Source organism: Macaca mulatta, chromosome 7 (assembly GCF_049350105.2).
Source record: "Macaca mulatta isolate MMU2019108-1 chromosome 7, T2T-MMU8v2.0, whole genome shotgun sequence".
In the NCBI taxonomy this organism is placed as follows: Eukaryota; Metazoa; Chordata; class Mammalia; order Primates; family Cercopithecidae; genus Macaca; species Macaca mulatta.
In genome coordinates, this window is record NC_133412.1 from 144,229,493 (window position 1) to 144,243,292 (window position 13,800).

Genomic DNA, 13,800 nt, shown 5'->3' on the forward strand with positions numbered 1-13,800 from the left:
CCAGAGGGGCACCTGCCAGGTGCCAGCCAGAGCTCTCCCGTATGAGGTGTCTGTTGACCCCAGCCAGGAGGTATCTCCCAATCAGGATGCACAGGGATCAGGGACCCACTTGAGGAGACAGTCTGCCACTTAGCAGAGCTCGAATGCTGTGCTGGGAGATCCGCTGCTCTCTTCAGGGCCGGCAGGCAGAATGTTTAAGTCTGCTGAAGCTGCGCCCACAGCCACCCCTTCCCCCAGGTGCAGGTGCTCTGTCCCAGGGAGATGGGAGTTTTATCTATAAACCCTTGACTGGGTCTGCTGCCTTTCAGAGATGCCCTGTCCAGAGAGAAGGAGTCTAGAAGGGCAGTCTGGCTACAGTGGGCTTTGCTAAGCTGTGGTTGGCTCTGCCCAGTTCCAACTTCCTGGCGGCTTTGCTTACACTGTGAGGGGAAAACTGCCTACTGAAGCCTCAGTAATGGCAGATGCCCCTCCCTCCACCAAACTTGAGCATCCCAGGTCAACTTCAGACTGCAGTGCTGGCAGTGAGAATTTCAAGCCAGTAGATCTCAGCTTGCTGGGCTCTGTAGGGGTGGGATCCACTGAGCTAGACCACTTAGCTCCCTGACTTCAGCCTCCTTTCCAGGGGAGTGAATAGTTCTGTCTCGCTGGCGTTCCAGGTGCCACTGGGGTATGAAAAAAAACTCCTGCAGTTAGCTTGGTGTCTGCCCAAATGGCCGCCCAGTTTTGTGCTTGAAACCCAGGGCCCTGGTGGCATAGGCACGTAAAGGAATCTCTTGGTCTTTGGCTTGTGAAGACCATGGGGAAAGCATAGTATCTGGGCTGGAATGCACCATTCCTCATGGCACGGTCCGTCATGGCTTCCCTTGGCTAGGGGAACGAGTTCCCAACCTCTTGTGCTTCCCAGGTGAGGCAGCTCCCCACCCTGCTTCTGCTTGTCCTCAGTGGGCTGTACCCACTGTCTAACCAGTCCCAATGAGATGAGCCAGGTACCTCAGTTGGAAATGCAAAAACCACTTCCTTTCTGCCTTGATCTTCCTGGGAGCTGCAGACTGGAGCTGTTCCTGTTTGGCCATCTCGCCAGCCACCTCTTTGGCCATCTTGCCAGCCACCTGTTTGTGGTTATTGAAGTTCATTGAGATTCTTGAATCTGTAGGTACATAATTTTTTTCGGATTTGGAGACTTTTCATGATTTTTTTAAAAATCTAGTAAATGCTTTATTAATAAAAACACAAACTATAAAAGACTAAGAAATATAAATATCTGTGTCATAAGCAAACATTCAGGATCAACAGAATGATCAAAGGAGACGGCAACAAATTGGATTCCTACGGTGGAGAGGGCATCTTCACTGGTGAGGGGGGACCCCAGCTGTAACAGCTTTTCCAGTTCTCTCTCCCATCCAGAACCACGAGAGGCACGCCATTCAAGGGGAGGTGTGCATTCCGGTGCTTCTCAGGCAGGTCAAAATTCTCAAAATCTATAGGATTAAAAGGGGAGCATTTTTCTACTTCTGGATAGGTGTCATCAAGGCAGGAATAGAGGTGGTTTTAGCTTTAACAGTCTTCTCAGTCACAAGGCCCAGACCCCAGCTTCAGCCCATCCTTAGGAGCCACACGGGTGCCTGGTTCTCTATTTTCCTTATCAACAAGGATCAGAGTAATTCTGGATTACTCCAATACTCTCCCTCCACTATTATTAAAAATAGTTTTTTCTGTTTTCTTCTCCCCCTTTTGCAGGAACTCCAATTATGTTTATATTAGGCTGCTTGATTGTCGTACAACTCCCTGATGCCCCATTTATTTTCAGTCTTTTTTCTCTCTGTATTTCATTTTGCATAGTTTCTATTGCTAACTTTTTGAGATCATTTATCTTTTCTTCTGAATTAATATACCAATAATCCCATTCAGTATATTTTTTATCTTAGACATTGCTTCATTTTGTATCTCTAGAATTTTGATTTGGGTCCTTTCTACAAATCTTCTATGTCTCATTCAACATGCTCAGTCATTCCTCTGCCTTCTTAAGTTTATGGAATATAGTTAAAATAGTTGTTTTAATATCCTTGTGGTTTAAGCCTAACATCTGTGTCAGTTGTGGGTCAGTTTTGATTGAGTGGTTAATTGATTGTTATTCTTATTATGGATCCTATTTTCCTGCTACTTACATGCCTTTCAATTTTTTATTAGATGTCATTCTTTTGAATTTTACCCTCAAGGGTGCTGGATATTTCTGTATTCCTGTAAATAATTCTTGAACTTCATTTTGTGACACAGTTAAATTCTTTGGGGACAGTTTGATCCTTTCAGGGCTTGCTTTGGAGGGATCAGAGCAGCTGTTAGTCTGGGGCTAATTCTTCCCCATGACCAAGACAATGCCATCCTGAGTGTTCTAGCCAGTCCCAAGGTTTTCTGCTATTCCTTTCTATTCCGTTGGGATGATTCTTTTCTCAGCCTAGGGTCCTCTGTGCGTGTGCTGATCAGCACTCTGCTGCAGATCTCTGAGTTCCCTCACCTCCCTCTCTCAGTAGCTCTCTCTCTAGCACTCTGCCCTGTGAGCTCCAGCTGACTCAGAGGCCTCTGGCTCAATTTGTGCTCCCCTTTCTTGTGGTCTGGAAACTCTCTAGGTAATAAGCTCAGTCAGTTGTAGGGCTACCTCATTTGTTTCCTGTCTCTCAGGAACCAGTGTCCAGTGTCTGAAAACTGTTGTGTCATGTATTCTGCCCAGTTCTTTGGCTGTTTCAGGTAGGAGGGTAGATATGGTCTCTATTGAATCATCTTGGCTGAGGTAAATCTGAACTGAATTTAAAAAAAAATTTTCTCATCACAGAAACAATACATTTTTAATCTGGAAAGTTGACAGGGAAAGGGAGGTAGAGAAGAAGAAAAAAAGAGTGAAGATCACCTGTCATTTTATCACCCATTGTAACTACCTTTAGTATTTTTTTTTTATACGACTTCAACTCTACACCCACTCTCTTATATTTTTCTTTTGTATTTCTTTAAACTAGTGCTCTCATACTCTTTATTTGCTGTTTTGTAACCTGGACCCAAAATTTTTTTCAAAATGCCTACTTGATGAAACTAGAGTATGTGCTGTAAGAGGTAATATGTCTTTAGAAACAATCTAATTGGCAAGTAACTAGGACATCTCTAACACAGTCGCCATTAACTAAATTATCAAGTTCATGATAATTAACCTATCTATAGTAAGTTAATATCTTAGAGTGTTCCCCTATTGTGTTTATAAGTTAATGGTTTATAAAGCCAAAAATAAATACCATTGGCAAAGTTAGAATAATTAAGCTAATTATTAGCCTGTATCATTGATTCTTCACCTTTAGCATGGATTAGAATCACCTGGAGAGTGACTGCTAGACTCCATCTCTAGAATTTGATATCAGAGATCTGGAGTGGCCAGAGATTTGCATTTCTAACAAGTTTCCAGGTGATGTTGATACTGTTGGTCTTGGGACTATACTTTGAGAAGCACTGCCCTGGATTGTTTTTTGGTAACTGAGATGCTACCAAGATTTTCTTTAGTATTATGTAAGGTAATCAGTGATTATTATTTCGACTTTCTTAGAGGGAGAAACAGGACAGTTACCAGCTTCTTTCAACTGTAAAGTATGTAATTGTTAAAAAATAAAAAGGTTGAGGAGAAACAATATTTGTGAATATCAACTTGATTTTCTTTTTTTTTTTTTTTTTTTTTTTTTTGAGACGGAGTCTTGCTCTGTCACCCAGGCTGGAGTGCAGTGGCCGATCTCAGCTCACTGCAAGCTCCGCCTCCCAGGTTTACGCCGTTCTCCTGCCTCAGCCTCCCGAGTAGCTGGGACTACAGGCGCCCGCCACCTCGCCCGGCTAGTTTTTTTTTTGTATTTTTTAGTAGAGACGGGGTTTCACCGTGTTAGCCGGGATCGTCTCTCGATCTCCTGGCCTCGTGATCCGCCCGTCTCGGCCTCCCAAAGTGCTGGGATTACAGGCTTGAGCCACCGCGCCCAGCCTGATTTTCTTTACTATGTTTATAGTCACTAATAGGCTAACTCATCTGCCACTAATTGCCTGCTTGTCAAGTTATGGTAAAAAATAAGTAGTTAAGAAAAAAAAAGAAAAGAAATAAGTAACTAATAAATAGAAATATTGTATTTTCAGGAGAGGGTAGTATCAATAATCCCAGTAAGTACTTTGAAATCTTTAGCTAAAATCCTAACATTTTATAATAGAGTCAGTTTTTTTTGTTTTAATTATGTTCCATTATTATGAAATTTTATATTTTATTTAAGGATTCCAAAGAAACTCCCCATACACATTCATGCTTCATTTCATACAGTTTTATTAAGTTTATTTTGAGGAGATAGAAATTATGTACTTTTAAAATTCTTTGTCTTTTCTCTATATTAATTAGATTTATGATTTGTTAAATACTTATATGCCTTTCTGATAACAAATGTTTTTTTGTTTTTTAAAGCCACTGGATGTGGACAAAGATTCATCCCTGGTGACTCTCTGTTATGGACTCTGTGTACTGGGACGGAGAGCTTTGGGGACTGCATCCCATCATATGTCCAGGTAAAGAAGGCATTTCTGTTCTGAGGAAGAGAGTATGGGAAGCTGTATTACCTAAATCTGAAATCATTTTTCGTGGAAGCCTGTATTCTATGCTAATTTATTGTAAAGTCTTTTTAGATTTTATATTTCTATACATCATCTTCTTGAACATAGTTGAGCTGTCCTAACTGGTTAACAGAACTGGTTTTTAAAATTCACACATGTGTGGGTAGCCACTGATAACGAGAATATAATGAATTAAAGAAATTTTAAAATATAACCACCCATGAATTTTGATTGGCCTCCTCCTGTTTACATCTATTTTTCTAACAAATTCATTCATTTCTATTTTTCCGTATTTCCTTGCAGTCTTTGTCCAGGGTATTTATACTTCTAATATAGTAGTAGATTTGGAGACTCTAAATCTAAACTGAATTTCCTAACATATACATCCAAATGAATCAGAATTTCACATATTTTGAATTTTTTCTGTGATAACTACATGTTTTCCATTAAGCTTTTCTTAATTTATTTTAACTTTAACCAAATCTATAGGCTCTTTGCCTGTTGTTTATTTTCATGGATTCACTATTACAGTGGTTCATAAATAAGGGTCCCAGGTCGGACAGGCCCTATCTCTTGTGATTCTGGTTCAGGGTTCTGACATTAGTTCCTGGAATCTGTATTTTCAAAACACTCCAGGTGATTCTGATGCACACGCAGATGTAAGAATCAATGTCATGGAAGACCTTTGTCAAAACATGTGAACTTTTATCTCCAATCTTAACAGTAATTTAGAGTCATTCCTCTATGGATTGCATGCCCTATTTAAAGGAGATTTCCGTATTTCTTCAATTCGAGATGAATGGATCTTTGCTGACATGGAATTGCTAAGAAAAGTAGTAGTCCCTGGGATCCGTATGTCCATTAAACTCCATCAGGTAAGATGAGATTTTTCTAATTCATTACTGGTGTTTACTGATCCTTCTTCACATGATTTCAGTATTAGTCCATTCTCACGCCGCTGTAAGGAATACCCGAAACTGGGTAATTTATAAAGGAAAGAGGTTTAATTGACTCACAGTTCCACAGGGGTGGGGAGGTCTCATGAAACTTACAGTCATGGCGGAAGGGGAGGCAAACACATCCTTCTTCATATGGTGGCAACAAGGAGAAGTGCCAAGCAAAAGGAGGAAAAAACCCCTTATAAAACCATCAGATCTCATGAGAACTCACTCACTGTCACGAGAGCAGCAGCATGGGGTAACTGCTCCCATGATTCAATTACCTCCCACTGGTTCCCTTCCAGGACATGTGGGGATTATGGGAACTACAATTCAAGATGAGATTTGGGTGAGGACACAACCAAAGCATATCAGCTTCCAAATTATGTGTCTTAGGAACCTTTTGAGAAATATTCTGATCTGAATAAAAGAAAAATGTGATTTCATGACAAGATATATTAAATCTTTAAAACCTGAACCTATGTTTCTAATAGTAAATTTGAATATTAACATTAGAGAGTGACAGATATAGGCATGAAATAAGTAAAGGTCCTTGGTCTCCATAATACTTATTTTGACTTCATATCATTGTAATTCCTGCCTATTCCCTGTATGAATATTTGCCAACTCTAAATGTAGTGTAGTAAACTTCAGGAGTGTTACAAGTACTGCTGTTACTGAAGGATGAATTTCATTCTATGTGTTTTATAGAATAATAGGTGATTAGGACAGACTTAGGCTTACCTAAATATCTTAATAGGGTAATGACATTAAAGTGAGGCCCTACAATGCATTTCTAAAGCCCTAGATGATTGCAAGAATATATTGTGAAATTAAGTACTGGCACTTGTTCCTCCATTCCACTGGATGGTAGTTACCAGATCTGATGATAGAGACTTCGTGATAAGACTCATTAAAGTGTATCTGCAGTGCTCAAATATAATTGAATATTTTGCCCCCAAATAAAATGTAACTTACTTTTCAAGTCATTATAGTATAATATAAAGTGTGGGAATTAAATTAAAAACTTCACATTCTTTAGGAACATTACTAATAAGGAACACATTATTTGAAAATCTCTTTGAAAAAATGGAATACTGTTTGAGGATGATGCCCCAGGACTGACAACATTTATAAACAGGGAGGTGAGAATGTAGAATTGGAACCCAGGAACCATGGAGGGATGAGGGGAGGAGAGGAGGTGGACAATGTAATGCAACCTGAAGAAGTTCCTTAATTCTGATATACCTTCTGGGAGGGTGGAGATTGACCTATAAAGTCACAAACAACAGCCATTTATTGATCATCACTTTGAGCAAGACATTAGGTTGTCTATGAGGATCTCTCAGGCAGGAAAATCTAGATGTGTAAATCAGTACTGGTCATTGCCAAAGTTCATGTGCTCATGAAAATCCATAAAAGTGAACAATAGGCTCATATACTAAAAGAAAGGATATATGCATCTACCTTACAACCCAACAATTCTACTTCTAGATGTTTATACAAGAGAATTAAAGTACAATTGATCCTTGAACAACACTGGTTTGAACTGCATAGCTACATTTATACACAGATTTTTTTTCAGTAAATGTACTGGAAACTTTTTTGGAAATTTACAACACTTTGAAAAAGATGAACTACAAAGCCTAGAATTATCAATAAAATAAGACAAACTTAGGTATGTCATGAATGCATAAAATACACATAGATACTAGTTTATTTTATTATTTGCTACCATAAAACACACAGAAATCTATTATAAAAAGTTAAAATTTATCAAAACTTACAAAAACACTTATAGACTATACGTGGCACCATCTGCAGTTGAAAGAAATGTAAACAAACAAAGATGCAGTATTAAATCGTAACTACATAAAGTTAACTGTGGTACATATTAATATTATACCACTACAGTAATGTCATAGTCACCTTCTGTTGCTTTTTCTGTGAGCTCAAATGTTGGGAATGTGCTTAAAACGCCGTGTGGCACTGATCATCTCTGTGTGAGCAGTTCGCCTTTCCAGTAAATTGTGTATTTCAATAAAAAGAGCTCACTTGCAGTTCTCCTGTATTTCTCATTGTGTTTAGTGCAGTACCATAACCTGAAATAACACCATGGGATCCATACATAGCGCCACTAGTGATGCTGAAAGGGCCCCCATGAAACAGAAAAGTCACGACATTAAAAGGAAAGGTTGAGTTGCTTGATATGTGCCATAGATTGAGGTCTGCAACTGTGGTTGCCCACCATTCCAAGATAAGTAAATCCATCTTAAGGACCAGTGTGGAAAAAAAAAAATTTGTGAAGCTTCCACTGTTACTGCACCAGCAGGTGGAAAACCTTGCACATTTTACAAAATACATTTTCATCTCATGTTGAAAATAGAGCTTTTATGTTGGATGCAGGATTTCTATAAGAAAGGCATACCTATATAAAACACTAATATGGTTCAAGAAAAAGTGAAGTCATTATATGGCAACTTAAGGCATAGGGAAGGTGAAGGATTTAAAGCTGGAAAATTTAATGCCAGCAAAGGATGGCTTGATAATTTTAGAAAGAGCTTTGGCTTTAAAAATGTCAAGATAACAGGAGAAGCAGCTTCTGCCAACCAAGAGGCAGCAGACGAGTTCCAGATGCCATTAAGAAAATCATTGAGGGGAAAGGATATCTGCCTGAACAGATCTTTAATGCAGGTGAAAGTACCCTATTCTGCAGTGGGGGTTGGGGGTGGGGAAGCCACAAAGGACACTTTTTAGTAAGGAAGAGCACCAAGCACCAAAATTTAAGGCAGGAATGGGTAAGCTAAGTTTACTGTTTTGTGCAAATGCAGAGAGGGGTTTATGATCAGGACTGTCTTTACCTATAAAGCCGCAGACCCCTAAGCCTTGAAGGGAAAAGATAAGCACCAACTGCTATTTTGATTGTACAACAAGAAGGCCTAGACAAAGAGAACTCTTCCTGGTTTGGTTCCACCAATGCTTTGTCCCTGAAGTCAGGAAGTACCTTGCCAGTAAAGGACCTTCTTTTAAAGTTCTTTTGATATTGGACAGTGCCTGTGGCCACCCAGAACCCCATGAGTTCAACACCGAAGGTGCGGAGGTGGTCTGCTTGCCTCCAAACAACTTCTCTAATTCAGCCTCCAGATCAGGTTATAATAAAGACCTTTAAGGCTCATTACACATGGTACTCAATGGAAAGGATTGTCAGTGCTATGGAAGAGAACCCTGATAGAACATCATGAAAGTCTAGAAAGATTACACCATTGAAGATGCCATTGCTGTTATCGAAAAAGCCATGGAAGCTATCAAACACAAAATAAAACATTTCTGCTGGAGAAAACTGTGCCCAGATGTTGTACATGACTTCACAGGATTTATGACAGAGCCAATCAAGGAAATCATGAAAGAGATTGTTGATATGGCAAAAAAAAAAAGGTAGAGGATGAAGGATTACAAGGTGTGGCTCTTGGAGGGATTCAAGAGGTATTAAGCACCACACTAGAAGTATTAACAGAAGATGACTTTATGGAGATGAATGCTTCCAAGCCAGCACCAGATGATGAGGACGACAAGGAAGCAGTGCCAGAAAACAAGCTGACTTTACATAGTCTGGCAGAGTGATTCGGATTATTCAAGACTGATTTTTGACTTATTTTACAGCATGGACCCTTCTGTGATGTGGACACTAAAACTAAAGCAAAAGGTAGAATAAGAATTGGTACTATATAGAAACATTTTTAAAGAAATGAAAAAGGAAAAATGTCAGAAACGTATAATGGTTTTTGGTAAAGTTACACCAAGGGTACCTGCTTCTCTTCCCTCTCCTTCCACCTCCTCCACCTTTGCCACCTCTGAGACTGCAAGACCAACCCCACCTCTTCCTCCTTCTCAGCCTATTCCAAATGTGAGATGACAAAGATGAAGACCTTTATGATGATCCACTTCTACTTAATGAGCAGTAAATATATTTTCTCTTCCTTATGATTTTCTTAATAACATTTTCTTTTCTCTAGCTTACATTATTGTAAGAATACAGTATATAATATGTGTAAAATGCAAACTATGTGTTAATTGACTATGTTATTGGTAAGGCTTCCAGTCAACAGTGAGGTATTTGTAGTTAACATTTTTTGGAGAGTCAAAGGTTATACATGGATTTTAGAGTGCATAGGGATAGGCATCCCAACCCCTGCGTTGTTCCAGGGTCAACTGTATATGTCTACACAAAGACTTAAACACAAATGTTTATAGTGTTTTTATTCGTAATAACCTCCAACTGGAAAGTACTCAAATGTCCATCAGCAGACAGGCATACAAATTATGGTATATCCACACAAAAGAATATTACTCAGCAATAAAAAGAAACTAATAACAAACAGCAGATCAGTGGTTACTTGGAGTTTAGAGAGTGAATGCCAGAGGCAGGAAGGAACTTTTTGAGGTGATGGAAATGCTCTATATCTGGATTGCAGCAGTGGTTACCTGGGTATGCACATTTGTCAAGATGCATCTAACTGTACACTTAAAATGGGTGCATTTTGTTGTAAATTGTATTTCAATTTGACTTTTAAGAAGATTCTGTTTCCAGAGAGCTGAAAATACAAAATTTCTGTTAACCTTTGCCTTTCAGACATAGTCTTTGATGATGTACTTTTAGTACTTCATAGGTGTTTTTGGACTTTTTTCTTTATAGTTCTTTCCCCACCCTCTCCAACCTTATGTATTACATGTGCTTACTTTTTGGTAACTAAAACTGTTATGGTATGCCGGACGTGGTGCCTGACGCCTATAATCCCAGCACCGTTGGGAGGATCTCTAGAGTCCAGGAGTTTGAGACCAGCCTGGTCAACATAGCGGGACTGCGTCTCTGCAAAAAAGAAACAGAAATATTAGCCAGGCAAGGTATCGCATGCCTTTAGTCCCAGCTACTTGGGAGGCTGAGATGGGAGATCACTTGAGTCCAAGAGTTTGAGGTTACAGTGAGCTATGATTGCATCACTGCACTCCAGCCTGAGCGACAAAGCAACGCCTAGTCTCTAAAAAAAAAACCCCAAGAAGAAACTGTTATGATCTGTACAGTATTTACTATTGTATAGTGTCCTACATGTACACAGTACTTTCATATGCATTAAATCACCACAACCCAGAAAGTTATTTTAATCCCAGTTTTGCAGAAGAAGATTAACCAAAACTCAGATTAAGCAAATTCCTTTTTTCATCTGTTCTCTTTCTTGTCCTCTAATTGCTTTTGTAAAATATATTTCCTCCTTATTTATTTTCCTTTATTAGCACTCTTTGAGGATTACATAGTTGTTAGAACTAAAATAAACCAATCAAAATCCAAATGAGTTTACATATGCTATGTGCTAAAAATGTTATGGTCTGTGATATCCTCGAGGACAGGAATAATTTCTTATTAATCTTTATGTTCTCCTTGCTTGGGACAGTGGACTGTAGATGTTTAATGAATGAGTTTCATTGCTCTAAAAAAGTGTATCCTGTGCATCTGCTTATAACATCTCAAGTATATTTCTAAAATTCTTCTGAAAACTTTTACCAGTAAAACTGATAATGTCTCTTGAATATTCTTAAAAAGTAAACATTGCTCAATAATAAACATCTTTCCATCACTCCATATTATTGTACAGTATCCCCAAGAAGCAATCACTGCCAGTAATTTGATGTATCTTTTCAGATTTCTTCTAAGCACATACATTTTCATCTATGTGTGTGATATGCTCCTTTTTAAAAATGTAATTTTGCTATGCAAATTAATTGTAACATGCTATTTTTTTCATTTAATATGACATAGACATCTTTCCAAATCACCACATACAGAGGCACCTCACAGTTTTCAGTGTACGTAGAACTTTACATATTTATTCAAGCATTTTAAAGCCAGTGAAGAGATATTTAAACAAGATGAAACATTTTCCACTTTGGGCATGCCTGATAATTTCCAGCATTTTGTTCATTTTCTTAAGAATGTGATTATTGGCCAGGCATAGTAGCTTATGCCTGTAATCCCAGCACCTTGGGAGGCTGAGGCAGGAGGAGGATCGCTTGACCTCAGATGTTTGAGATCACCCTGGGCAACATAGGAAGACCCTGTCTCTACAAAAAATTTTTTTAAAAATTAGCTGGGCTGGGTACAGTGGCTCATGCCTATAATCCCAACACTTTGGGAGGCCAAGGTGGGTGGATCACGAGGTCAGGAGATCGAGACCATCCCAGCCAACAAGGTGAAACCCCATCTCTACTAAAAATACAATAATTAGCTGGATGTGGCGGTGTGTGCCTTTAATCCCAGCTACTTGGGAGACTGAGGCAGGAGAATCACTCGAACCTAGGAGGCTGCAGTCAGTTGAGATTGTGCCACTGAACTCCAGCCTGGAGACAGAGGTAGACTCCGTCTCAAAAGAAAAAAAAAAAAAATGAGCTGGGCATGGGGGCGTGTGCCTGTACTTAGGAGGTTAAGGTGAGAGGATTGCTTGAGCAAAGGAGGTCAAGGTTGCAGTGAGGTATGATCACGCCGCTGCACTCCAGCCTGGGTGACAAAGTGAGATCCTGTCTCCAAAAAAAAAAGTAGAAAAAAATGTTACTGCTTATGTCTGGACTTTTATTTTTCATTCAAGTAATTGTAAAAATACTACTCTACAAAGATGGCATTCCTTACCTAGTAGAACTATTTGCTAAAAGATAGTGTATCAGATGACATCTGACTGTCTGCTTGTATAGGAAAATATGAACTCAGTATTTAAAATAAAAATTAGGAGAGTTGGTGTATGATATACAGAAGTTAAGAACTGCTTATCAGTATATTATGAATGCTATCTTAGATCAAGTGGTCTAAAAACAGGTTAGAGTCCAAGATTCTTGTGCAAGAGATTAATTGAGGGGTGCACTCAAGAAATGTTTGTAAAGAAGTGTTAGAAGTGGGATGGAAAAAGGGAAGCAGCTCAGCAAAATGTGTTTTAGCTGAATTCTAGCCTTAGCTGGATTCTAGAAGCAGCTCTGGAGTTAGCAGTATCTCCAAAAGTTATGCTGTGTACTTCCTTACTTCTCATCCCATACAGAGAAGGATGTACCCCTCCCCGCCCCCAACACCAGCGTTTCCTAACCAGGTAGCTCCATTAGCTGAAGGCAATTCCTAGAAGAGAGGTACCTTCTAAGAATTACCCTAATTTGCTTAGGATAATGGCCTCCATCCACATCCATATTGCTGCAAAGGGAAGTGACTTAATTCTTTTTTATGGCTGCATAGTAGTCCTTATTTCCTTTATCAGATTTACCATTGATGAGGACCTAGGTTGATTCTGCATCTTTGCTATTGTGGATAGTGTTGCAATGAACATAAGAGTATATGTGTATTTTTGGTAGAACAATTTATTTTCTTTTGGATTTATACCCAGTAATGGGATTGCTGGGTCAAATGGTAGTTATGTTTCTTTGAGAAGTCTCCAACTGCGTTCCACAGTGACTGAACTAACTTGCATTTCAACAGTGTATAAGCATTCCCTTTTCTCCTCAGCTTTGCCAGCCTCTCTTGTTTTTTGACTTTTTAATAATAGTCTTTCTGACTGGTGTGAGATGGTGGTTTTGATTTGCATTTCTTTGATGATTCATGTTGTTGAGCATTTTTTTTCACATTTGTTTGCTGCTTGTATGTCTTATTTTGAGAAGTATCTGTTCTTGTCTTTTGCCCACTTTTTAATGGGGTTGTTTTTTGCTTATTGAATTAAGTTCCTTATAGATTCTGGGTATTAGACCTTTGTTGGATGCATAGTTTGTGAATAGTTTCTCCCATCCTGTAGGTTGTCAGTTTACTCTGTTGACAGCTTCTTTTCCTGTGCAGAAGCTCTTCAGTTTAATTAAGTCTCACTTGTCAGTTTTTGGTTTCGTTGCAATTGCTTTTAGGACTTAGTCATAAATTATTTCCCAAAGCTGATGTCCAGCATGGTGTTTTCTAGATTGTCTTCTAGGATTCTTATATTTTAAGGTCTTACATTTAAATCTTTAATCCATTCCATCTTGTGTTAATATTTGTATATGGTAAAAGGTAGGAGTCTGGTTTCATTGTTCTGCATGTGGCTAGCCAGCTACCCTAGCACCATTTATTGAATAGGGAGTCCTTTCTCCATTGTGTATTTTTTCAAAACTTTGTTGAAGCTCAGATGGCTGTGGGTGTACAGCTTTATTTCTGGGTTCTTCATTCTGTTCCATTGGTCTGTGTGTCTGTCTCTTACCA

General features: G+C 39.0%; 1 protein-coding gene and 1 long non-coding RNA gene across 6 annotated transcripts in view; one reads left to right on the forward strand and one right to left on the reverse strand.

Annotated features, from left to right (window-relative positions):
* The window catches only part of PCNX1 (pecanex 1), a 211,017-nt gene that overhangs the window by 180,354 nt on the left and 16,863 nt on the right, over positions 1 to 13,800 (forward strand). For all 5 annotated transcript variants that reach the window (XM_015143998.3, XM_015143994.3, XM_015143993.3 and 2 more), the window contains 2 exon segments: positions 4,469 to 4,569; positions 5,339 to 5,489. In XM_015143998.3, the coding sequence (XP_014999484.1) occupies positions 4,469 to 4,569; positions 5,339 to 5,489 (252 nt within the window).
* On the reverse strand, positions 1,626 to 11,676 carry LOC144330359 (uncharacterized). The gene is made up of 2 exons (XR_013396428.1): positions 10,557 to 11,676; positions 1,626 to 1,740 (listed from the first exon to the last, which is right to left on the reverse strand). It is a non-coding gene; the product is annotated as an uncharacterized LOC144330359 (long non-coding RNA).